The sequence below is a fragment of the Amblyomma americanum genome, chromosome 2, assembly GCF_052857255.1.
Source record: "Amblyomma americanum isolate KBUSLIRL-KWMA chromosome 2, ASM5285725v1, whole genome shotgun sequence".
Lineage (NCBI taxonomy): Eukaryota > Metazoa > Arthropoda > Arachnida > Ixodida > Ixodidae > Amblyomma > Amblyomma americanum.
Window position 1 is genome coordinate 38,099,064 of NC_135498.1, and position 24,947 is coordinate 38,124,010.

The window sequence follows — 24,947 nt, forward strand, 5'->3', positions numbered from 1 at the left end:
AGTAAACTACTACTAAGGATGTGCGCTAGAGGACAGCTTGCTCATTTTTAATCCCACGTAAGCGTATTCGTCTTTAGGGTGTATTATCTTGTCACTAAAAGTCAGAAAATGATTTCTTCAAAATGCCCTCTGGTATATAGCTAGAAAGCAGCACCTGGCACCTGACCCAGCCATGCCTGCCCAGGACCATGCACCAGAAGCAGCGCGTTTTTCCGAGCACCCACCCTTCGACGTTGGAGGCTATATAATGGCGCAGGTCCTCCTTGATACAAATTTCGCCGAAAGGCAGTTGAACGTCCAAGTTAGTTTATGACACTAAAACAGCTGCACCGACGCCATTTCTATAGCTCGGAGGAAGCCCCATGTACAGTGTCAACTCAGAACTCCTAAGTCTTCTCGTTATTGTAGCACTCGATAAAAACTGGCACTGGTAGCGGCAGCCTATATATATATATTTATATATATATATATATATATATATATATATATATATATATATATATATATATATATATATATATATATATATATATATATATATATATATATATATATATATAGAGAGAGAGAGAGAGAGAGAGAGAGATGGTAGATATTCGGAGGCGCTCATTTTTCGCTGCCTGAAATTTTAATACCTGCTTAGTAATCATTTTTCAAGAAAGAAAATCCCGTTTACAATCGATATTCTGAGTTGGCGGGCTTAACGTTCGAAAGCAACAAATGAGCTATAAGGGACGCTGTATGTAGCTGAGGGCTCCTGAAATATTCAGACCACCTGGGATTCTTTAAATCGCGCTGACATCGCACAGCACACACGTGTTTTTACATTTCGCCTGCATCGAAATGCGGCAGGGAGCGGTAGAAAGGAAAATGATGGGTACAACACAGGTAAATAAAGCACCGATTAATAGACAACAAACGCAGATTCATTGTACTCAAGCTGAAATTAGTAAATGAATATTGGCATTGATGGTGAATCTCGCAGTAGTAATAGCGAGTCGCCTTTCAAGGTGTCTGAGTGGACATTAAGGAACGGAAAAGTTGAGATGCGGAAGAAAAATGTCAGAAATTTTCTGGGAAGAACAGAGGGCCACTTTTGGCGCAGGTTATCCATGGTTGGACATCACAGGCAAAGACATTTGTCATGGAGCAGACTTTGTTCGGCTGGTGGCTATGATTTCCATGAAATCATGGTGTTTTCCGCATGCTTGGTTCTGACAAGACCGCCGCCAAGATCTTCACTTTCCACTTTGAGCACCCGTTTTCAGAAACGGGGACACAATATCCAGTTGCATTCTTCTCCTGTGGCGTTCAAGACGATGTCGCAGTTCCATTTGCATGAGGGTGACGTGGAACAGCACGAAGAATAACTGGGCCATCAGTGAAAGGAAAAAGCCGGGAAGGCTTGTACTTCAGTGGTACCTGCACAAAAAATGAAGACAGTCAGGTCATAAAAACAAGCAACCTCGTGAAAAGGGCATGTTTTCGGCTTCTAGTTTGTAAATATAACGAGCGCATGGCGAGTTTCGTCAGCTGGCAAACACTTTAAGATTCTTCCTTTAATGTGCATCGCGCGTGAAGGCCCCTGAGACCGTTTCTAGACATTGCTGGAATCGACTAATATGCGCATAGTTCGAGATAATCCCTCTTCGCCACAGGACGTAAAGAAGCCCCAGTCCCCTGTATTCCATTTAAGGGACTATAGACACCTAATTTTAGTTGTGGATTTTTTCTCTTCAAATGCCGCGTTAGACATTAAATATACGGATTACTGTGTAGTAATCACTGAGATCGTTAAATAATTTACAATTGAATTTCTTCTCGGTGTGGTTTCGGGTTCGGTTTCGTCAACCTAAGATGGCTGTGATGTGTAGTTGGTGTTTAAGCCACGTGAGGCAGAAACACTGCGATATAATTGCTGATACGTTGTTTTAATTTGCAACAACGGTTAAGCCAGCCTGGTTCAAGAGATGAAATGACAACAAACGGCGTATCGGCAGATATAATACGTTTATTTGATGCCTTCCGTGACCTATACACCAACTACAACGTTCAGTTGATGAAACCGAAACAACATGAAGAATAAATTCAATTATAAATATGTAGAATTCTTAGGCGCAAACAACGGGGTAATAATCCATATGTACTAACTTCTAATGCATTATTTGAAAGAAAGAAATATGCAAGCTGAAATTTTTTGCCTATGCACATTTCTCTAGAGTCCAATAACAACCTTTCAGTTCTGATTGCACATCCTGATTTTTGCATCTGATTTCAAACTTACTTATCAAAAACTTAGAGGCCGGATCACATACTAGGTGTCGCCGTGATGACTCCATTATCGCTTGTTAATTTCTTTTGTAATTAACACGTTGAGATTTTTTATTGGCTGAATTGTGATCACCATAAATTTTCTAGTGGCGTCCAGAGACCCGCTAAGGGCAAATCGGTAAAAAATGATGACTCACAGAGGACAAATAGCATGTACTATACGCGGCGATTTTTTTATATCAATGAGGAGAAAGTTACAGAAACACAGCGTCTGTAATTGTCTCCCTGTGGGTATGGTTCAGTCGCAGGACGGACGCCTTGCAAGTTGCGCGAAGCGCGGTTGCTTCGTTCACCCACTGGTGTAGGTCGCGACCCACTGGTGTAGCTCGCGCCATCTATGGAAATTTTTGTAGCGAGAGCTACACTGGCCTACCAGTCGAGCATTCTCGGTGCATGAGAGAGGAAAGCTGTGCTGTGGCTTCGCCGTCGCCGCGCGCCCGCTCCACCGTCAAAGCCGAGTGTGACGTCACGCGAATGAGCGGTTGTGCGCATGCGCTGACACCATGGTAACCAGAGAGACCCCACAGCTGCGCCGCGTTCTTCGTCGTCGCACGCCGCTCTATCACCCGAACCGCGCTTCCCGAGAGCAGCATTGCATATAAAAGACGAAGATGTAGTGGGCGTCTGTATCACAATGTTTGACATGAATGCAGAGGAGAGTACAGCCGCTGCTAAATATTTAAACGAAGAAACAGCGCGATGAAACACGGCCACACGAAGAAACGACACACACGAGCGCTGACTCACAACTGAAATTTTCTGATGGAAAGGCGCTTAAATAGAAGACATGAGAGGGTGGGTAACAGCTGCTGCAGCGAAAACCGGCAATCAGTGTAGTCGCGTCACAAGATGGCAAAAAACAGGAACAAAAGAAAAATAAGCGATAAAAATGCGGTGTAAAGAGCCGCGAGAACGGTAGTCAGGTAAGAATAACAAAACAAAACCAATCAAGAATTACCCAAAAGGGCAGGGAATGCGTTTAAACTGTGAAGGACACAGAGGAGAATATACAAGTGAATACATAAAAAATGGAGGAGGTAAATCTTTAAAAATGTGCCCAAAAAGGGGGAAGTAAAAGCGTTAAAATCTTGTAAGACGATGCGCAGGAGACGCTCCACACAGAACTTGTCAAGCGGGGCATAGTAAAACTGGGTTTCCAAAACGCGCTGCAAAAATCATGTGAGGATTTCTTCATGGACAGCTTCAATAACCAGACCGATCGCCTTTTAACAGCAGGCTACCCTTTACATCTACTTGTATCCGTAGCCGGCTCCATGATCAAGAAGTCCCGGCAGCACGTCGGACCTACTGCTTCAAACAATAAGCGCAAAAATTTTGTGGTGATGCCGTACCTCCACACAATCGGCCATCGTCTCCAGAAAGTCGCACAGCGCGCCGGCGTGGATGTCGTCCTCACGGCTCCCAACAAGCTTTCCGTCCTCTGTTCCAATGTGAATAACCAGCTGGAACCACGAGGGGGAAGGGTGTAACACTCTGACCAATATGTCCCCTGTGATTCAGGAATAATTTACTTCGTTCCAGCGTCATGCGGGAAGAGGTATATCGGTCAAATTGGAAAGTGTATCAATATCCGTCTCCAAGAATATCAAAGCAACGTTAAAAGTACAGCAATTTCTGGGCACCAGGCTAAGTACTGTAAGAAGTGCAAAATCACAGAAAACAGCCCTGAAAGGATCTGCACCCCTGACTTTAACCGCTGCACCATTATCGGCCGAGCACGAGATAGGTTGACGAGGGAAATCGTCGAAGCTCTCAAGATCCATTATGCCAGTGAACAATGCGTGAGCACTCCATCCTTCTCCTTGTAAAAAAAGAGCTGAATTTTCTGGGTGACTTGACGAACACCTAAGGTTTTTTTTTGTGCCACATAAGCTGAATAATTCACTGATCCCCTGTTGGCGCTGCCATTATCTTGTTTTTTTTTTTCCTCTGCAGCGTCTTACAAGATTTTAACGCTTTTAATTCGCCCTTTTTGGACACGTTTTTAAAGCTTTTACCTTCTTCATTTTTTATGTATTCGCTTTTATATTTTCTTCTGTGCCCTTCATGGTTTTAACGCATTCCCCGCCCTTTTGGGTAATTCTTCATTGGTTTTGTTTTGTTTTGTTATTGTTACCAGACCACATTATCGTGGCTCTTTATAACCTCTTTTTATCGCTTTTTTTTTGTTCCTGTTTTTGGCACCTTGTGACGCGACCACACTGATTGCCGGTGATCGCTGCAGCAGCCCTGTTACCCACCCTGTCATGTCTTCTATTTAAGCGCCTTTCCATCAGAATAACATTTCAGCTGTGAGTCAGCGCTCGCTACACTATTTCGTGCTGTATTTTTCTTTCATTAATTTTTGTGTCATGAATTCTGATGCACCTAACTTTGTAGTAGCAAGGCCAACCATCAAGTCTTATATAGAGCCCTTTCACGATCGTTTAGAAGTCTTACCATAGTCTCCGGGCAAACCTCCAGTTTCACGCAACGCAGCAGGCAAGCAAGGTAAGCCTTGGCCTGCAGCAGGGCCAACCGCACGCCGACGCAGTTCCGTGGTCCCGCACCGAAGGGCATGTACGTGAACGGCCGCACGCAGTCTTTGTTTTCCGGCAGAAACCTGATAACCACCAATAAAGACATCAAGAAGCCCTGTCAGTCACGCAGAGGAAATGAAATGAAATTAGAAAGTCATGACTTACAATTTCTGCAAAGCATCGAACACTTGCCTATAGAAGGCGGGTCATTTACGAACTTTCCTTTCGTATTACATTTTTATCACGCACGTTTTCTTACATTATTTTGCCACTAACAGTGGCACAGTGATAAATATCTAGCTTCTGTGCTAACAAGGTCAAGATAACAAGAAAGGTGAAGCTGATTACAGCCGCGGTGGAAGTTAATTTTGAGAGACATATGTCCTTTACGCCTTAAATCTATCTCGAAAGGGATCCATAGTTTCCGGGTTCGAACCCGACCGCGGAGGCTGCGTTTCAATGGAGGCGAAACGCTAAGGCACCCGTGTGCTGTGCGATGTCAGTGCACGTTAAAGATGCCCAGGTGGTCGAAATTATTCCGGAGCCCTCCACTATGACACCTCTCCCTTCCTTTCTTCTTTCACTCCCTCCTTTATCCCTTCGCTTACAGCGCGGTTCAGGTATCCGCCGATATGTGAGGAGGATACTGCGCCATTTCCTTTTCCGAAAAAAAAAAAACATTTCATTTCTTGTATGACACTCGAGGCCGCGGCAGTACTTGCGAAAAATGGCAGTCAAAAGACGCGTAAGAGCAAGCCATAGCAGCAATATGAGGATCCGACTTTTCAACTAACATTTAAAGTGTTTCTTATGAACGTTATTTAAAAAATATGTCAGGTGTCTTTGCGAATTCAATTTAATTACCAAATGTTCCGAGCGGAGAATATCCTATGAATAGTTAACAAATATGTGTACATTCATGCTGGTAGAGCGCAGGCTTACCTCTCGGGATTAAACTTGTTCGGATCAGGAAAGTACTCCGGATCGAGATGAATTCCCGCCAGAGGAATATCCACATTCATGCCCGGTGTGAAGCGGATGCCGGCGACTGTCGTCTCCTCTGTGCAGAGACGCATGATTCTGAAATAAATGACCGCGCATGACTGTCTCGTTCAAGCAAAGGTGCTGCACCGGAGTTCTTTTAGGTTATTACAAGAATGTAAGCAGTGTAATAAAGCGGAAATATAAAGGACGCTTTTTCACTAGACCGACCAACAGGACAATGGGTACGATCGAAGCACTTGTCTGGTCGGTTTCCTCTAGATGAGCCTCTTTTCCAGAATTCTTATGCTTCCTGAAGATCGCGTCAGAACGTATCCTCCCAGCAGTACCGTGATAGAGGGATCGGAATCAGACATGCTTGCCGAAGGCGGAGTACTATTCTTCCCATTAAAGCTGGGGCTCGGAAAATAGCGGTGCTGTGCACACAAATATTATAGACGTTGGCAGAAAGAAACTTCATGACTTGCAGCCGTACAAATCGAGTGAACAAATGTTTATGATAGATGCACCGTTCCCCGAGACCTGCGCCTCTGAGAGCTGACAAACTTCCAGGCATACCTGATACACGTGTTTTTTTTTTTTAAATTGGTTTTTGGTGGAAAGGAAATGGCGCAGTATCTGTCTCATATATCGTTGGACACCTGAACCGCGCCGTAAGGGAAGGGATAAAGGAGGGAGTGAAAGAGGTTTTAGCCTAAAACCAGTACTGGGATATTGGGTGATGAGAATGCTATATAAGATATAAAACGGATGCGCGCGCTCTTGAAAAATAGTAATAACTGCTATACAGGAAGAGTAGTTGCAATAACTGTCTCACTGAAGGTGAAAACCCGTATCACACCCTGAGCGATGGGATGAAGAAAGGAGTGAAAGAAGGATGAGAGAAAAAGTCGCTGTAATGAGGCGAATTATTCGGACCCCCTCACGTGCAGATTACTACATTTAACATCGTCCATAGTAGAAGCAATCAGCTTTGTACCAAACAGCAGTTCGCCAAACTTAGTCAAGAAGGAATACCCGACTTCTTTTTTTTTTTTTTAACAGCGGGCCCTTGACAGTTGGTGCTTGTCATGCGCTTCTCCCTGCTTAGCCAGCACAGTAAACAACGTTTAAGCAGTGTCGAAACGCATTTCAGGCTTTTTACCAGGCTACAACTTGTAGTTACACACGGAATGGAACTTCATGCGAAGAAATACAATATCTGCTGTGCTCACACTGGATCCGGCGATGTGAGGCGCATCGCCTCTTTGATTGAAGCCTCCAGGTAATACATCTCCTGTAGAGCATCGTATGTGAATCCCTTCTGAAATAAAAAAACATTAATTTGTCGTGATCTAAAGTTAGTTTCTTTGTTGCACTGCCGATCAAGTAAAACTGGTAGCCGAAAAACTATAAACGCGCAACATCATAATTCACATTTTCTCCATAAAATCATACTTCTGATTTATTATAGGCTGCTTCTAGAGCTTTCCGTGAGGCTTCACTTTGCACAAATTGAACAGGCCGCAGCTAACGTCTCGCCGCCTGACCTAGCTATATAGTTATTATAGGTATGCATCGCTGCAATCAATCGTGTCTAGTGCCAAGAAGCAGTCTAAATGAAAATGAAAGGGCTGTGAGCGTTTCCTAGACAAGAAGTTATAAAGAAAAGAAATAAGCAGAATTAAAACCGTATTACAGTAGAGGCAGCACACTTTTGTGGGTAAATTAATGTCACCCTACCATCTTATTTTTTGCAGTGTGCAATTCACGCCAATGTGTAATATAGCTCCAGAGGCAAAACTGGATAGGCACTAGACTACTAAAACTGGCGTCCTGCCTCCGTGGCGCAATCGGCTAGCGCGTTCGGCTGTTAACTGAGAGGTTGGAGGTTCGAGCCCTCCTGGGGGCGAGTGCAATTTTTTTACCTGCAGCCATTTTGTTCTTCTAAAATTCAGATGATGTCTATGGACTTTTATGGCGCAATTGGGCATCTATGGCACAAGGTATTTTCGACTTCTCAAGGTGGGGTCAAAGACCCATTTCCCAAGCATTTCACCCTGATTAAGCCGAGCACCAGGCGAGGGGAGAGCTTGTACCGATTGTATCACCATTCGGTACATGGCGGCATTTTCTAAAATTCAATTAAATGGGTCATATAAGCCCAAAAGTGTAAAGCACAAAAGCGTTAGCGTTGCTTTCAGCGTACTGCCGGTCCTACCCACGTAGTCGTACTGTTACTGCGGTCGCGTCTGTTTTACGATCATGATGTTATAACAGTAATACCCTTTCCGCGGTCGTTCCTTTCAAAGTGGCTTAGTGCGCCTTTAGTCTAAAATAACTGCACAGTAATCGCATTGGTGAGAGATAAAATCACGATTCATAAAAGACATCATCCACGATGAAAAAAAAACCGCTGTACTGGACGAGCCGGAATGTGTTCGTAGTGATGCACGACAAGTATCACTTGTCCACTTGTCCTGTCTCTACTGCCTCTCTGTGTTAAGACAATTGACCACACTAAGCCACAGAGTCAAGACAATTGACCCCACTGGGAACTCCGGGTAGCTCAGCAGACCATTTCAGCACAATTTTTACAGTCGCGTAATTATAAAAACTCTTATTCGTCAAACTGGTAATCCCCGCAGAGTTACAATCAACATTATTATCCCTGGCAGCTAGGAATACAAGCTATGAAATTTGAGTGGTTCGGTATAGCACGTCGCATTTCGAACGATTAAGAGGGTATGGAAGAACTTGGGATGACGTTAGGAAAAGAAAAACAAAAGACTACAAAACTTCCAGAATTTTCTTCCTCCACGCCAAGCGAGCGGGAGCACTAGCTGTCCCGTACCTCCGACCCTCCGCCTTTGTCCTCACTTGGTTTACTCCATCCCCAGATTGCCTCGGATATCAGACCTACATCGATCACATATCAAAAGCTCCCACGCAGCTTCTCATTGTGCCTTACAGTTCATGGAAAGACTGATACTACTCTTTTTCTCTTTTTTTTCCGAGCAGTGGGCGCAGGAAAAAAGCAAGAGGGGAAGTCCGGTTTACTACGTCAACGCCGACGGCGCCCATGGACGAAGTTTTTCAGGCAGCTGTCGTCGTAAAGACAATCACAAAAGTGATTGGCCCTGTGAAGCTACTGCTACTATAGGTTCTCGAACGGGCACTCGAAACAGCTCCACCAAATTTTGATCTCGGGAAATATTGACTATTTAGCGAAACTATTGATGAAAAACTCTGGTACACCCTTTTCTGGCTATGGTAAAAGACCAACTTATTGCTGAGAAAACCAGGTTTTAAAAAGGAGGATTTTTTTCCCGTCATCGACTCAAGCTAGTGACGTCAAGACCGATGAAGAGACTCCGTGATCAGAGTTTGGAAATCGAGAGTGACGTAGCGTAGCCTAAGGGACCTGTGCTAAAGAAGAAAAAAAACTTTACGTCGCTGCAGCTTCCAATTTGTCCTCAATGTACGTTTAATGTCACGCGAGGAACTTAAACTGGCACAAATTTTAAAGCGCCTCAAGGCGTGCTTACTCACTGGCCCGGCTCTTTTTTTGTGCCACAGAAATCTTGAACACAAGTCCAGCTCTATAGTCGCCAAAATTTTGGCTCCGAATTGCTCCATAAGCTTGACGCAAAGCATTACCGGAAAATAAACGTATTGTGGGCCACGAACCCAGTGTCAATACAATGTCAAACAGTAGCCTGCTCAAACATTGTGCCGCACTGCCACGGTCTGAAAACTAAAGGACAGCAGGTCTGCGTAAGCTGTGCAGTGTAATAGAATCATTTCAGTTTCACCTAAATTTCTTCCTCTATACGCATTACACAACCTCCTTTACAGTGACACCTAAATTTCTTCCTCTATACGCATTACACAACCTCCTTTATAGTGACGCTTCTGGAAGCTGGCCTATACATTTCCCGCAGCATGGGCGTCCAGTTTTCTGCGACATACCTCGGAAACCACTCTGTCTATTTCACAGATGGCGTTCTCTTGGCATTCCGGATGAAGAGCCAGGAAGTAGGCAGTGAAGGTCGTCGTCATCGAGACGCTTTCCACGCCGGCAATGAAGAACACAATCCCTTGGGCTGTTATTTCGTCTAGTGACATCCCTGCACATGAATTTGAGAGGAAGACATATTCAGTTTTCTGTCGACTGCCCCCCCCCTCCCTCTCTCTCGGTGTCAAGCCGCGCAGTTAATATAGGAGCACGATGACTGCAACCAAGTCTAACGAACACAGGTGCAACAATTCTGTGCAAGCTATTAAGTGAAGTTTCGCGTTCGAGGTTCGGCATATAATTCTGAGGATACAAATTTTCCAAAAAACTCAGCTAGGTCTGGCGTTTCATGTATATAAATTTCAGACATACACCACGCTCATTTCGAGGTCCGGGATATTAAGCGTTAAAAGGGTTTGCTTTGTGTTTTACTCGGTACCTTGGAAACGCCTATTCATGATGACTGAAAATGAGTAAAGTAATCCCTCAAGGCAGATTATTACCCATATTACAAAGAGTGTATTTTTAAGTGCGCAATTTTTATATTCCCTTATATGGCTATGAAGACTGGAAGCTCTTACTTCGCTTCTCGGCATCGCTTGTTTTGTCGCCGTCAGAAATATCCCAGTCGTAGTCCGCATCTATGAACACCTGCAGGAAGTCGTCTTCTTTCTGAAATTCGACGAGTGTGAAATGCCGCCCAATTGTGTTAAATGTTAAAAGGCATGTTAAAAAGGCTAAGGCTAAGGCCAATTCTGGCCGCACGATTTCTAAAGTGTTGCGTTTCGGAATAACCTGAAACGCAACACCAATTTTTAAATTTTTCCGCACTGTTTTTCACGCTGCTACTGTGTCAAAAATTTGAGCCAACACGGCCAGATTTTCGTCCTCAACTATTGTTACACACAAATATTTCAGCTGCTTTAATACATATTAGTCTTATATTACCTTTAATATTAGACATATTGAAAGCGTGGAACGAAAGGGATACACCAATAGTGGTAAAGTTTCACCCCAGAGAGTCGCCTGAATTAGGAAGTAACAATTCCTCCTTGTATTAGAAACATCACACCCCATTCAATCAACATAAGCCAGGATATTAACTCGATAGCATTAATGGTCCCGTTAACGAAAAAATCTGCGTCGGCGCTGGCGTGCCAGGCAAAGCAGGTGCTTCAACCGCCATCTAAGTCACGTGACCATGCGACGCCATCACAACCATCCCACCTTGGCAGGTGGCAACCTCCCAACCAGACTGTGAGCTAATTGCCCACCATGGTAGCTGCCAGTTAAATTATTGACGATCGAGATAAGTTGCTCGGAAAAAGAAACCTAGTCCTCACGAGCCCCACCGGCGGCTGGGTTTAAAACAGCCACCTTCCGGGGCAGTGGTCCATCGCTTAAACGCTGCACCACTGCGCCAGGAGTGGTTATGAGAACTCCCAGCTATCTGTGCATTTGAAGTAGATAATTACCATTTCCGCAAATATAGGCATGTAGGCAGAACGTAGGCGACTGAAAATTACTTTCGCGGGAAGGATCTCTAATTCTCTCGCATTGTACTTCTTAAGGGTAGGTTAAGCGTTGAGTGATAGTGAAAGCTTTCGTGTATGCGAAGTGCGACGCCAAGAGGAACCCAGGATACTGAACGCCTCCATTAACGATATTACCCTTAAAAGGCAACTGCACCCCTTTATGAGAATTACGCGACAGTCTGGGATGCAAATCTATAGAGGCTGTAGGTAAAACACGCTAAGTGTTTTTGAGCTAGCATTTAAAATAGTGATGTAATCAACGATTCATCTATAGGCTTCTCCTGAAAGCAGCAGAGCAGTGCAGGATAGCCTGACGTGACGTCCCTGAAAGCAAGGTTTCAAAATACCGCTGCCGTCCACCACACCCTCCCATGCCTCTCTGGATGGTGCAGAACAACGCTTGGCACGCTTTTTCTTTGGTAACATTGTTTTTTTCGTTCAAAACAGGAGTTAAAGAGTTGAAAATGTACCGGTACCTACGATGGCGGAGAAGCATGAAGTCCATCGCGATTTTAATTGGCGAAAACATCCCCATTTGAAATGATAACTCAGAATGACTTCGCGTGGTTTACCTGCAAGTGTCACACAGTCAACCCCTTTAAGACCGTCAATTTCTAAAACCTAAGCAGTTGCCCTTTGAAGAGGAGATTGCGTGTCCCCTTAAGTTTTTGCTTTCGCCGTGGTCTCATAAGTTTCGATCGGTGGTGTGTCCTTTGAGGAAGATTGTATTCCTCTTATTGCTATCTTGAAATGGTACAGTATTTGAATAAAGAGCAAAATGCCAACACGCCTTCATCTATGATACAGATTTGGGGATGGGATAATTTCGAGCAGGGCAAAAGTCAGCCAGGAAAGAAGTATGGCGAAAATTATATCAGGTGACTGTGCGTGCCCCTTACCTTGTTCTTTGATTTCCTTTCTTCAATCAGGTGTGAAACGAACGCCTTAAAGATATCGGTGCTCGATTTTGGAGGGTAGTCCGGCTGCAGAATCTTGTAGACACTCGGCATAAGAACTGTGGAATCAAACCGACATTTGGTTAACCAAAACAAACGATTGATTTACAGCATTCCCATAAACCACAAAACAAAGCAAAATGCTTTAAGCTCGATAATATACTGGAGCAAATAGAAGACAAATTATAAAGTGAGCCTAGTAAAGAGGGAAAGCTTCCACGTCCTCCACCACCACCGCACCGAAGGATGAAACCAACTGTGAATGCTTACGAGTGGTGAGTGCAGTGGGCTTTTTTTTTGTTTTTATTGCCTTGGCGGAAGCAAGGGTCATAAAAAATTAAAGGCCTCGACGACAAAAGAAAAAGATTAAAGGCATCTTTAGCCCGTCGCTAAAGTAGTAGCAATGTGGTGTATTGAAGTAATAATAAAAAGGTACGAAACGATTTTTGCTAGCCTCGGCATCTGCCATCGATACTGAAGCACCTGAGCTCGGGCAGCGGAAATCAAGGATAGCAGGCAGGATGTAGAAATTAAATGAACGATATGAGGGGACAGGAAGAGAGGATAGGAGGGAGAGGTAATATACCTCGCTTAAGTGCAAATTGCATTTTTTAAACGCCTGCATAATCGCGGATTCTATTTTTTTATGCGTGTGTGTGGGCCACAATATGCAGCGCTTTAGTTAATTTTTTTTAATCCGCAGTGGGCCAGATATAGCTGGCAAGGTCTGCACAAAAACGATGAATTATAGGAGCAAGCACTGAAGCATTTTTAATGATCAGATATAAGAATGCTGTCCTTAAGGGTAGCTGTGTTAAGACGCGGCGATAAAATTGCCTGTCCTATAGCAGTATACTGCTTTCGAATCTGAATGAGTCTAAACAAGCGGCTGCGCATAATCCAAATCTTCCAAGACGGTACTTTTCAGTAACGCGGCTTCCTGAACCATAAAAAAAAGCAATGCGGAATGTGTAGGCAGCCAAAAATAGCAATACCAGTGACAAAGACTGAAACACATCAGCAGTACCCGCAGCGCGCTTGCTGCATTTCTTGTTAAGTTGGTGGCCCGATACACAGGGTATATAAGCTAAGATGTTCTGCAATTTTCATAAATCGTGTTTTTTAGTTAGAACGCGCTGTTTTCAGCATATCATTCTCAGCGGTGCAGCGCTCCAGTAAACAGATGAAAAGTGCTGACTAGTAGACTGGTTAACTAACATTAAGTATTTAACTTCTAACTATTACTGTTTGTCTGTTTACTGAGAGGCGTTTAGCCAACCGCAAATAATATCCATATCAGTTTTTAGAATCTCAACAACTCGGTTACACTGGAAGCTGTGGCCCAACAAGTTTTGGCTATTTCGACGAGTTACGTGCATTGTAGGGGTTGCTTTGCCTGCAAGCGTTTCGAAGGCGCACGTATTTTGACACGATGTAGAGAAAATTTGTTGGGCCACAGCGCCGAGGGTAAGTGCGTTTTCGCAATTCTAAAAACTCATATGAATATAATGGTGGGCTACACGCCTATCAATAAATAAAGATACTAACAGAATATAGACAAGGTTATAAGGAGGTACCCTTCCCGAAGGAGACTAAGAGTAGTCTTTAAAAAGTTAACTATTATTAGTTAACCAGGCTACTAGTTAGCAAATATTAGCTGTATTCAGATGCGCTACACCGCTAACAACGCTATGTCGAAAAAGGGCAATCTTCTAACTCATAGAGGCTATATTTAAAGGTCACAGAACATCTTAGGTGAAGCACCCGGTATGGCTTCCATATCCCAAACAGATGTGACGTATCTGCTGCGTCCTCTAACACCCATATTTAAGGTCGGTCAGAGAACGAATGCTCCCACAGCTTCTGAAGTTGCCGCCCAGATGTCACCACCATCTTGCCGATTCGATCCAAAGAACGAGACCTGTGAAGTTTCCAACGTCTCTATAAGAATGACGCCAGCAGCCCCCGGTTTTAGTTTGACGCTCATAAAGATACAGTGGCCAGGCCATGTAATGTACTCCGTGTCTCCTTGTGACCCTGATGGTAAACCATGAACATCTGAACCACATTCAAGCTGTCATATACGTTGCAACTTAAGAGAATCTACAACTTCCTCTTTGCCCCTTTATTCCTGACGTCAATATTTCAAAATCACCTAATTATCTGCGTTAATTGATTACGTTTACAGAACGAACAAAGTACAAATGAATGATACGTGCAACTTTCAACAGCACTCAGTTAGTTTCGCTCGCCTAAGAAGCTTCGTCTTCTTTTAAAATGCATGTTGCGCTTGGAGCGCACGGTTTGGTTGTTGGTGACAAGAGCGAGCCTAGCTGCCGCTCTCATTTTCTCAGGCCTAAACAGAGCACTAAGACGCTCGAATTTCTTTAAAAGCCACTGATGCAGTCACTTACATAACATAAGAAGCTTCCACCCAGCCATGTTGCCAAAAATCGCTTCCAGACATTTCATCAGCGGGTGGTCTATGTCGTTCTTGCTGTCCAGGTCGACGCTGTAGTTCAAAGCCGCTGTAGAGTCCAGAGACGTGTGATCGAACAGCCTGCACGATTACCACCACGTTAGGTGCAATTATGAACTTAAGTAAGCATTCATCGAACCCCGCCGTCACGGTCGTATTCGAACCCGGGTACTGATCCGGAGCACCCGGTTTCGAACCCGACCGCGGTGGCAGCGATTCGCCTCCATCAAAACGCATAAGGCGCCCGTGTACTGTGCGATGTCAGTGCATGTTAAAGATCCCCAGGTGGTCGAAATTATTCCGGAGCCTGCCACTACGGTGCTTCTTCCTTTCTTCTCTCAGTCCCTCCTTTACCCCTTCCCTTACGGCGCGGTTCAGGTGTCCACCGAGATGTGAGCCAGATACTGCTCCATTTTCTTTCCCCAAAAACCAGTTTTCAAGGAAGTATTCATACCAACATATCAGAAACACGTAAGAGAAACACGCCATCTACTACGGTGGAAAAGAACGGAGCAACAATTATTCGGTCCTAAATAAGCTCAAGTGGAAGAAGCATACGTAAATAAATTTTGTCGTTGGTGCAATCCTAGTTGCGATATTCTACGTTCCTTTTAAACAGCACCCCCGAAGGAGGTTTCATGGTAAGCTGCAAAACGTTCAAGCCAGCATTTGTCGATTTGCGCAAAATAATTTTGTTGTTTTTGTTCTTTTAAACGGTGATCTGTGAAATTGCTGTGAAAAAATTTCATTCGCCCAGCCATGGCCTGGACGTATTACAGAGCAAAAAAAGAGAGAGAGAGAGAGCAGTTGCCTAACGTAATGCTTTCGGCGAGTTTACATTTCGCATTCAAAGAATAAATTATAACATAAGCTTTAAAAATGCCCGTTGCCTGAAAAAAAGAAACAAAGAGCTAATCTAATTTGCACGAGAACATACAGAAAACGGGCAAATCTGTCGGAACATGTAATGACCAACTTTTGTCAGGAAGCAATCCTTGAAATATCGAAAATTTTTGGGTTCCTGAAAAACCGTCGAAGTATAAGACACGCACTCGCTTACGTTCACCGGTTCATTTCTGGACGCTGCCTTTTGCACTCGGGAGGTCATTTTTTCGGCGATAGTTATAATTTTTTGGGCGATCTGAAAAACAAAGACAAATAAATAGGTCGCAATGGAAGCCACTCAGCACTGGTAAAGAAACTGACGCATTCATCCGATCGCTATATATATATCCCACCAAGTTCCTCAATAAGGTTATATTTTATATTTCTTACATGAAGCTGGCCACTCACCCGAGAACTTAAACACGCTGCTAGTATTCCCTAGCTCTCTGTCATGATTTTGAGAAAAGTGCAAAATTAGCGTCAGCGCCTTCTAATTTCACGGTGAGAGACCGCACATTACAAACGACAGATAAGCCAGTCATTGCCGTTATCGAAGCATTCTCCAGCTAATATACTTTTGTGAAATACGATGTCATTAAGCGCACAGATGCGGGTAAAAATGTATCTAACCGTAGAAAGACGACAAAGAGCAGAGGCAACGCGACAGTATCCTTCAGTTTTCCTCCTGATCGGAAATAATGAGGGGCTGTGATGCCATCCGCCTCCCTCTGGAATTTTCACTCACAGATACGCAGCGGTTTTCGCTGCAAACGCATAGGGCTAAGCTGTCACCTTCAAGTAAAAGGGCACTCAGTGCGAACAAGCATAACCGAACGTATACTGAAGACGAAAGAAACAACGTATTCTGTTTTGCTCTCCATTTTTACGCAAAGATGGATTGATATGATGACAGACCGGACCCCCTGTGGGTCGCAAACGCCGCTACTTTGCCCTGTCCACTTTGTCGTTTCTAGTGCCCTTCCCGTCTTGTGTCCACAGACGCCGCTAACAAGGGCGTTCTTCGCTGTAGCTAACGCGGTTCCAAACAATGATAAGGCGAATAGAAGCAAATGACGCCCACCGTCTTCAGCTGAGTCGCGGTAAGAGTGGGCGTGAAGATGCCTCGAGCCTTCTTCCATTCGTCGCCCGAAAGGTTGAGTATGGACTTGCGCCACACATCGCTCCCAATGCGCTGAGAGGCCTAGGGTGGAAGTGACAGCAAAGAGAGCCGATAATGATTTGTTTACTTATTTACCTAGTTGTTTACCATTTGTTTATTTGGTAAGTCTTTGCAGGCTAATGCAGGATTAGGTCATAAAAAATTGGCGGTGGGTTAGCTCTGGTTAAACCTGGAGTGAAGCGATAGCTACAGCTGGCTGAGTGGAACTTGGTCACGTGATCAACCACGTGACAAACCACGTGATCAGCCACGGCGCCACACCACCGGCAACTGCTCCGCACCACGTGACAGCGTGGCGCCGCAGCCACAGGGTGGCGGCGCCGCCACCCTGAAGGCTCGAAATGCTACCATAATGTAGCTATCGCAACAAAACAGATGGGCAAAGCGTTAAAGGGAAGCAAGACCATAATAAAACTCGTTATGACAAAGCAAATAGGTAAGCCGAACAGACAGAGCAAAGAAAAATGTACCGCGAAGGAAATTGTGCAAGGTAAATGATGCAAGAGAAAAAAACGCAGGCCAACAAAGCAACAGTGAATACTTGAAGCGCGAATAATGCCAAACAAGTGAGCGTGTTAAAATTGCAAAGGTATACGTTGTTCGTTACGCATGTGCTTCATGGCAGGTCGTTTGCATACATTCACTTTGTACGTGTACCATTGAACAAGCAGATTCCGTGATCTAATAGTCCTCACAATGGATGCGTATTGTGGTGCAATCATTACAACCTGCGCTTGATCAATAGTCAAGTTTCCGTGGCGACGTCTAATAATTACTCTTCCTGATAATCAGCAAAAGCTTCGGAATGACTTACCGTCCTGTCGGAGAAGTACTTGAACTTCGACACAAGAACCTCACGTAGAATGTTGGTGTCTCCGACTACCAGCGTTGGCACTATTCCTTGGTAAGACCTGCGAGTTGGCAGTCGTGTATGTTTATTAATGCGACAGGATCATCCGCACCACAGAAAAAAACCCAGCGCTGTGGTTTCTCATAAAATTCGTAAAAAATCCGGCGAAGAGGCATCAGTTATAAACAGTGATTAAAGACAGCTGCAGCTTGCAGCTTTTTCTGCGGCTAGCTAATTTGTGTTCTAAAAAATCTCTTGTTGTTTACCCTTACGAACTGTGCATTTAAGCAGTCGGCTAAAAGTATAGTGTGTGGTACACTGTACTTTCTGTAGTTTTTTTGCAAGATGCGATGGTTCTCTATTTCGAAAGCTACGCCAACGAAATACTTTGCTGCATATGAAATATTTTTGTAATTCTTCGCTTGCACTCACACTAATGACCATAGCTCTCAACGCCCCGTTTTGTCTCTATTGCCCTGTGTTTCTTCTCTACTTCTTCCCGCACCAAAATTCGTTATGTCTGCTTCTCCGCCTGCCTCTCTTCGACAGCAGAGCCCACAGATAACCAGAAATTAACAACCACTGTGTTCCTGAAGAATGCCAGCTTCGTATCATAAACATCTGCTAAAAAAATAAAAGCACCGCTACCCCTCGTGAACTGTAAATTAATAAAAAAATAAGCTACAGAACTCCCCAGTACGCTCTGGAGTGAAAATGAAGAAATTTAATCAGCAAGATGTAATTTTTTAGATTAGACAATGAGTCTTCGTTGCTTTTGCTTAAACTCCCACGTGGAATGGTATAATCAATATTAAAAAGAATGAGAAACACAATAAAAGCTTTCTTCTTAATATTAGTGGCTAACTATAGCCTATTAAGAATTTACTAGTGCCATTGCCGTGCGCATCGTTATTGATTCAGAAATAAGTTCGACGCTACATATATGCACGTGGACCAGAAGACTTCCAATACCGGAGCGCTTCGGATTAACTTTTGCGCGATGATGTTGTTTAAACCGCACTAACATTTCAGCGCATGGCAGCTCCTGCATTTCAATGCATTCAGATTCTGGCACTGCCACCGTAGACAGAAGAGTCATTCTTAACTCACCCATAAACACGGCCGTAGCGGTTGTAGTTGCGAGCCACAACTTCGCTGAGGGGCTGCAAAGATAAAAATTGAAATTACAGTGATAGGCGTTTCAATTTGTTTTATTTGAGGCTTAGCTGAAACGTATAATGCTTTTATCTTGCTGGAGAAAGGACTAATCGCTTTACGGCGATACACACGGTCTCTCTCACCAAACTACACGAAATTCCACACACTGGGCAGGCGTCAGCTACATTCGCGGCGAAACCACAAACCTCTTCACCAGTGTGACAGGTTCGTAATTTGTTCTGACGGCGTGCCAGCACACGTTAACATATCGCTTTTGCATGCGAACACCCATGTGTATGTCAGCCCCTGGGCATACAGGCGTTTTTACCAGGTCATTCCAAGCAAATGCCTTCCATATTTATAACGCCCACAATGATAGTGAGCATTCTTCCATTGTTCGTACCAAGGTTTTTAAAAGGAAGGCCCGCTTTTCTCGGGGACGCTGTGTTTAAATGCTTCTAAGGAAGGCGTGCGGTCGACAAGCAACAGTGACGAATGGGTGTGTGAGCGTGACTAAATCCCTTTCAGTCGCTTTAATAGGAAGCACATACCTTGGTATAGATGTCGAAGGCAAAGCGCATATACTGCCAGAAAGTGTGATGCACGATGCCCTTGTCATTCCAGAAGGTGAAGGTCTTTCGCACCCACCTAAACAAGCCAGTAAACAACATTGGCCAATTACACCAACTGGAAAGTATCCACAAAACACAAACACACTGAACCTTGATTATGGCGCAAGATAGCCTTAGTCACTTATGTGCCATAAAATATAACAAACAAGAACCTATGTCTCACACACTCATACTAAAATGAAGACTGAGGCATCCACCAGCAATTCCTTTTGATGCAGCGTTTATAAAACTCGCCACCACCTGGACCACTTAAGAAGCTACTTCATACCACGATTCAGTTGCCTTATTTCACACAACGATGGACGGTCCGACACTGACAAAGATCGCATTGTAGACGAGATCATCTCTCTTGTCGACAACTTCCACAGATGCGAGCACACAGATACTGTTCTACCTCTGCCATCCGTCCGTGGAACTGGGCAAAGACACTATGGCTTCTGCACCGTCTAGTGTGTGCGTCGAACATGCGACACATATGTCCTCTTCACGATGACACTTCCATTGTGCAAAACGAGGAGTGCATTGTAACTGCGAATCATGACAGGTGCCGCTTTAGACTCCAACATGTTCGTGCTCTTCAAATCGCCAGTCGTTGAGGAACTCTCTTGCTTGGTTGCCTTACAAAATTTACAGGGCCCGGAAAATCGTGTGCGGAAGTTTAAGCGTCACTGCATTGCCATCAGCGTCTGCGGAGAACAACGTAAGCACAAAACACGCCATAGAGCATCGAAGCGTATAAGAGCACATTACACACCTTTGACAAACAATACAAAAGAGCGGCTTTATGTCGTGACGTCGGAACAATGCGAATGAACTCCCTACATCCGCGAGGCGGATATGACAGGTGCAAAGAGTTACCTTTACCTAAAGCCCCAGTCACATCACAATGCAGCGTATACGCTCTTTTGCAGTACACCCTTCATCTGTGCTCCTTTGTTCACGAGCGCAGCACATTCAAAACACCAGAGCACGCGTTTGAAACGCCGCTCTGTCCGTAGCCCTTTCCGCACGCCACTTATCTTAAAGGCGCACTTCGGACAGACTACAGTCCGCGTATATCGATAGCATGTCTTGCTCTAATATCAAGAAGGCTACTTCCCTGGGGCTGTTTTATAAACTAGAAAATGCGAAAACAAACTCGCTTGCGATAAGTGGGTGCGCAATCACACCGAAACTCTTTCGATATTTGCTTATTTAAGTTTCTTTTATACCTTCAACTTCTCGAACAGCTGAGTCTTGACGGCGCCGGCGCTCGCAGATGCACGCAGACGCCTTATTTTATTGCCAGTTGCGCTCTAACTAGGCATTACGGCCAATAGCAGTCGTCCCATGCGTTTGTTCTGTGCTTTCTAACGAGAGCCGATCATATATACACTCTATTCGATCGTCAGGCTGTTGTGCGCGTTTCACAGCGATCCCAGTGTCCATTCCTTGCAGTTTCTGACACACACTCGCAAACGACCCCTTTTCAATTCCCACAACCAAACCAATCTCTTCAGGCGTCACTACTTTAATCTTCTGATCAAGGGTGACACTGCCGCACTAAATTTCCATCATCCCGCGTAGCTGATGCACGAACAAGATAGTTGGAACTACCCACGATCTGCTCACAAATGCTGTTGCGTTCAGGGAAGCTTTCAAATTTTTTTCTTGCTACGGCATGATTATGTATTATTTACTGTGTGACGCGTAAATCACGAAATTCAGCGTATTTTCGGGGAACGGAACGAGCACCATCTGTTATTCCAATGGAACGAACGGTGCATTGAATCTACGGTACGCATTCGAGTTTTCGAAGCACGCGTTCCCACCAGCTACACTCCATCGTGGCCACGTGGGAGTGAGGCGTGCGGACATTGCGAAGCACCCGTTTCTAAGCTCCCCTTTTCCCTCTCGAGGAGTCTCCTCCCCCACCCGCTACGCGGCATCGTGGTCGCCCGCGGCCACTGAAGTGAGCGAGTGGCCCGAAGCAGCAGTCATTACACAACTGCGACATCTACCGCCGCGCCGCTACACAGGCTGAGCACAGCGCCCCTACCGCTCAGGCGCGGTGAGGCAGCGTTATGGAGCCACGTGTGCGTTCACGGCGGAATGCAAGCAGCAGCTGCTCGAGCTGCAAATACCAGTAACCGCTGCACTCCTCCCAAACAACCCCTGCACGCGCGCACACCTTGCACTCTCTTGCCCAAAGTCTTCACGGCAGTGGTGTGCAATTCCGGGAATTGCGCATTTTCCGCGGAATTTTCTGAGCAATATGTTTGACGAAAACGGAAGCTTCATGAGATTTTAGAAAATTTTCAGAACCGAAATTTCATTTTTTTGAAATTTTCTATTTTACAAACTACTGCAGGGGAACGAGCAAACAATAGAGGTTTTTGGGGATTCATTAAGGAAATTTTAGATGGCGCCAAGGGACAACAGCCTTACATGGGCCAAGTCTGCGTGCAATGGACGTACCCTAGATGGCGCGCGCCCTTTCACCAACCTGTAGAAAACTCTGACTACCATGTACTCTTGGGGGTTTTCAGCTAATGCATAAATCCCTACGACGTGCCGGGCTGCCTCGGTGACTACAGCGGTAAGCTACTAACCTCGAGGTTTCGTGATCGAACCCCGGCAGCAGCAGCAGCAGCAGAAGCAGCAGCCGAATTTCGGCGCACGCGAAATACAAAATGCTCGTGTGCTGTACGACCTGAGCGCATGTTAAAGAACCCCATATATGGTCTTATTCCAAAGCCCTCCACTGCAACCTCTCTCATGACCCATATGGAATGATGGGTCACTTGGTACACTTGATGGTACACTTACCACGGCAAATAGAACCACTACTAATGAAAATATGAAGAACAAAACTTAGTTATCCTTAAATATGCGCTATGCCCAGATATGTTGAAAAAATATTGAGCGCTTCATATTTGTCCCAGCCTCTTCGGTGCGTGTGGCACAGATAGGGTGGTCCGAAAGCAAAAAAAAAAAAAACGCCCACCAGTAATTTAAGACGATGATGTTTAGGCTCCTTTCACGGGACCCGAAGACGACTCAGTATGATCAACAATATGCGTTTCTCAGACTCTAGCTTGACGGAGATACGAGCTATCAGCCCTAATAAGTGGCGTACAAGAGAACATTCAAGAGACGACAGGATAGAACAGCGCCCCTCCTGTCCTGAGTGCTCCATGTTCTCGTTATTTTGCGCTTACCACTTATGTTTCAGTTATGAACCAACGTGGTCAAATTGAAATTTCGATATGTTTGCTGCCCTTGGTGAAAGACGACCAGCTTCCATGTGAAGTGTACCCCGTTCGAAAACTTCCCGCCGTTGATTTAAGTGGCACGACGATCTCACAAGGGCTATCACTGATTTCCTTCTGCAGCACCGGCCTCCATTTTGTTCACAACCATCTTCTTCAGTCCCTTCAGTCTTCTCAGCAGCGGTTCAAAGCGAAACACGCGCTCTTCCGCACTGTAAGTGTACTTTGCTCTGCCAGTCAGGTGCAGGTTGCTGCTCACGATGCGCAGGTACTTTCCGTACGACTCGCGGAACGACTTCAGGATATGCTTCCTGAGGGCTTGAGATTGCTCAGGACTGTCCTGGAGAGCGGCTTCCACCGTATTGCACACAGCAACCCTGATCGTCTCCTGCTGGATGAAGTTGTTGTCGTCGTTAAAATAGAGTTTATCGAAAAAAAGTGACTGTAACCAGATCAGTACGTCCTCTAGTGCGAGAGTTGGGCGCCATTCTGGTCCTGGATATTTTCCGAGCAAGCTCAGGGAGACCCGGCCGGTAACTAAGAACTTCGAGTGGAAGCTCACCCGGCCTCCGTCCGTGGTCATGAAGCGAACGCGAGGCGGAGTCATTGGGTAGTTCTCGGAGAACTTGATCAGGAAGTGGAAGAGGCCGCCGTCGTACGGAGTGCCGGCGGGGCCCTCGACGAGGGCGTGGACTTTGGTGATGTTGTCCTCCTCGGGAAAGATGAAAACACCCACGAGAGGCTTGGCGTAGAAGTCCGCGATGTCCTTCCTGACTCGGTCCAGGCACTGGGGCGAGGGCACCTCATGCTCGTACTCGAGCGGGTCCCACGCGTTTCCTAGTGGGTTGTAGTAGTCCATACTGCCGACTCGGAAAGTTATGAATTTTGAAATCGCAGCGCTGGACATAAAGCAGCAGACATCAGCTTCAATCACCCTGCCTTCGTTCTTCAGCCCCACGTGCCCTCATTACTCTCCTCTCGCGCTAACAATAAGAAATGTTATTTACTTTGGCACTGAGTGTAATTCTGCATAAAACAAGACATACTATTAAGCTGGAATTTTTCCTCACATAGTATGTTCATAAAACGTAACATAACAAAAAGAACTCAATGAAATTATGAGCATGATAGTATAGGTCCCCAGAGAAGAAGAGAAGAAAAGGAAAGCTGAAAAATTGGAGGGGACGCGTAAGCTCCGTCTTAAAGGTATGACGCGACAGAGTTAATGGATTAATTGATATATATGCGGAATTGGTCATCCTGCACTTATCTTTAATAGGTCCGTGGCAGGATACCACTCCTGTCGCGGTGGCGTAGCGGTTAAGTGCTGCCCCATCGCACGTTTTAAAACACGTTCAGTAAAATAAGGCCGGTTATATCGCTTACAGATACCAGCAATAATAATAATAATAATTGGTTTTTGGTGGAAAGGAAATGGCGCAGTATCTGTCTCATATATCGTTGGACACCTGAACCGCGCCGTAAGGGAAGGGGTAAAGGAGGGAGTGAAAGAAGAGAGGAACAAATAGGTCCGTAGTGGAGGCCTCCGGAATAATTTCGACCACCTGGGAATCTTTAACGTGCACTGACATCGCACAGCACACGGGCGCCTTAGCGTTTTTCCTCCATAAAAACGCAGCCGCCGCGGTCGGGTTCGAACCCGGGAACTCCGGATCAGTAGCCGAGCGCCCTAACCACTGAGCCACCGCGGCGGGACGATCCCAGCAACTGCCGGCAATAATTTTTTGCCGGTAGCGTCGCTGCTGCCCGTAGCACAGCTAGCACCATAGTAGCTATCTGTCTTTACAAAACATTTTAAGAAATGCCGAATAAGCAGGGTGAAGCATGTGTGTGGAGGGTTATGAAAGAGAAAAGCATAACCCTCCCCATGGCACCCACTCATATTCATGAAGTGTAGTGCGGTATATCAACGCAATGCAGTTAATGGCAAAGTTGCGATGTTGCGAGTGGATCGCGCTACCATCGTCTCTGATCTGGCCTTCTTTGCAAATTAAAAATATAAGTTCCTGACAAAACAGCGTGTTCCTACATTGTTACTCTCATCACAGGGATAGATCTACAAGACTATGCCAATTTTTTTATACTCCTCTCCGACAGTAGACTGTCTTATGAAATAGTGTTATATCCATT

General features: G+C 45.1%; 1 protein-coding gene and 1 non-coding gene across 3 annotated transcripts in view; one reads left to right on the forward strand and one right to left on the reverse strand.

The window, feature by feature from the left end:
• Positions 1–586: 586 nt before the first annotated feature.
• The window catches only part of LOC144121025 (cytochrome P450 3A41-like), a 31,809-nt gene continuing 7,448 nt past the window's right edge, over positions 587–24,947 (reverse strand). The window contains exons 2-14 of one of the 2 annotated variants that reach the window (XM_077653932.1): positions 19,465–19,561; positions 18,866–18,918; positions 17,720–17,816; positions 16,807–16,926; positions 15,893–15,981; positions 14,776–14,921; positions 12,305–12,420; positions 10,452–10,542; positions 9,825–9,982; positions 7,088–7,176; positions 5,814–5,951; positions 4,792–4,954; positions 587–1,422 (exon numbers count right to left, since the gene is read on the reverse strand). In XM_077653932.1, coding sequence (XP_077510058.1) covers positions 1,312–1,422; positions 4,792–4,954; positions 5,814–5,951; positions 7,088–7,176; positions 9,825–9,982; positions 10,452–10,542; positions 12,305–12,420; positions 14,776–14,921; positions 15,893–15,981; positions 16,807–16,926; positions 17,720–17,816; positions 18,866–18,918; positions 19,465–19,561 — 1,468 coding nt within the window. In that variant the 3' untranslated portion in view covers positions 587–1,311. The remainder of the gene's footprint in view (positions 1,423–4,791; positions 4,955–5,813; positions 5,952–7,087; positions 7,177–9,824; positions 9,983–10,451; positions 10,543–12,304; positions 12,421–14,775; positions 14,922–15,892; positions 15,982–16,806; positions 16,927–17,719; positions 17,817–18,865; positions 18,919–19,464; positions 19,562–24,947) is intronic. The other variant, XM_077653931.1, reaches the window with a different exon arrangement.
• TRNAN-GUU (transfer RNA asparagine (anticodon GUU)) lies at positions 7,691–7,764 on the forward strand. Its single transcript has one exon. It is a non-coding gene; the product is annotated as a tRNA-Asn (tRNA).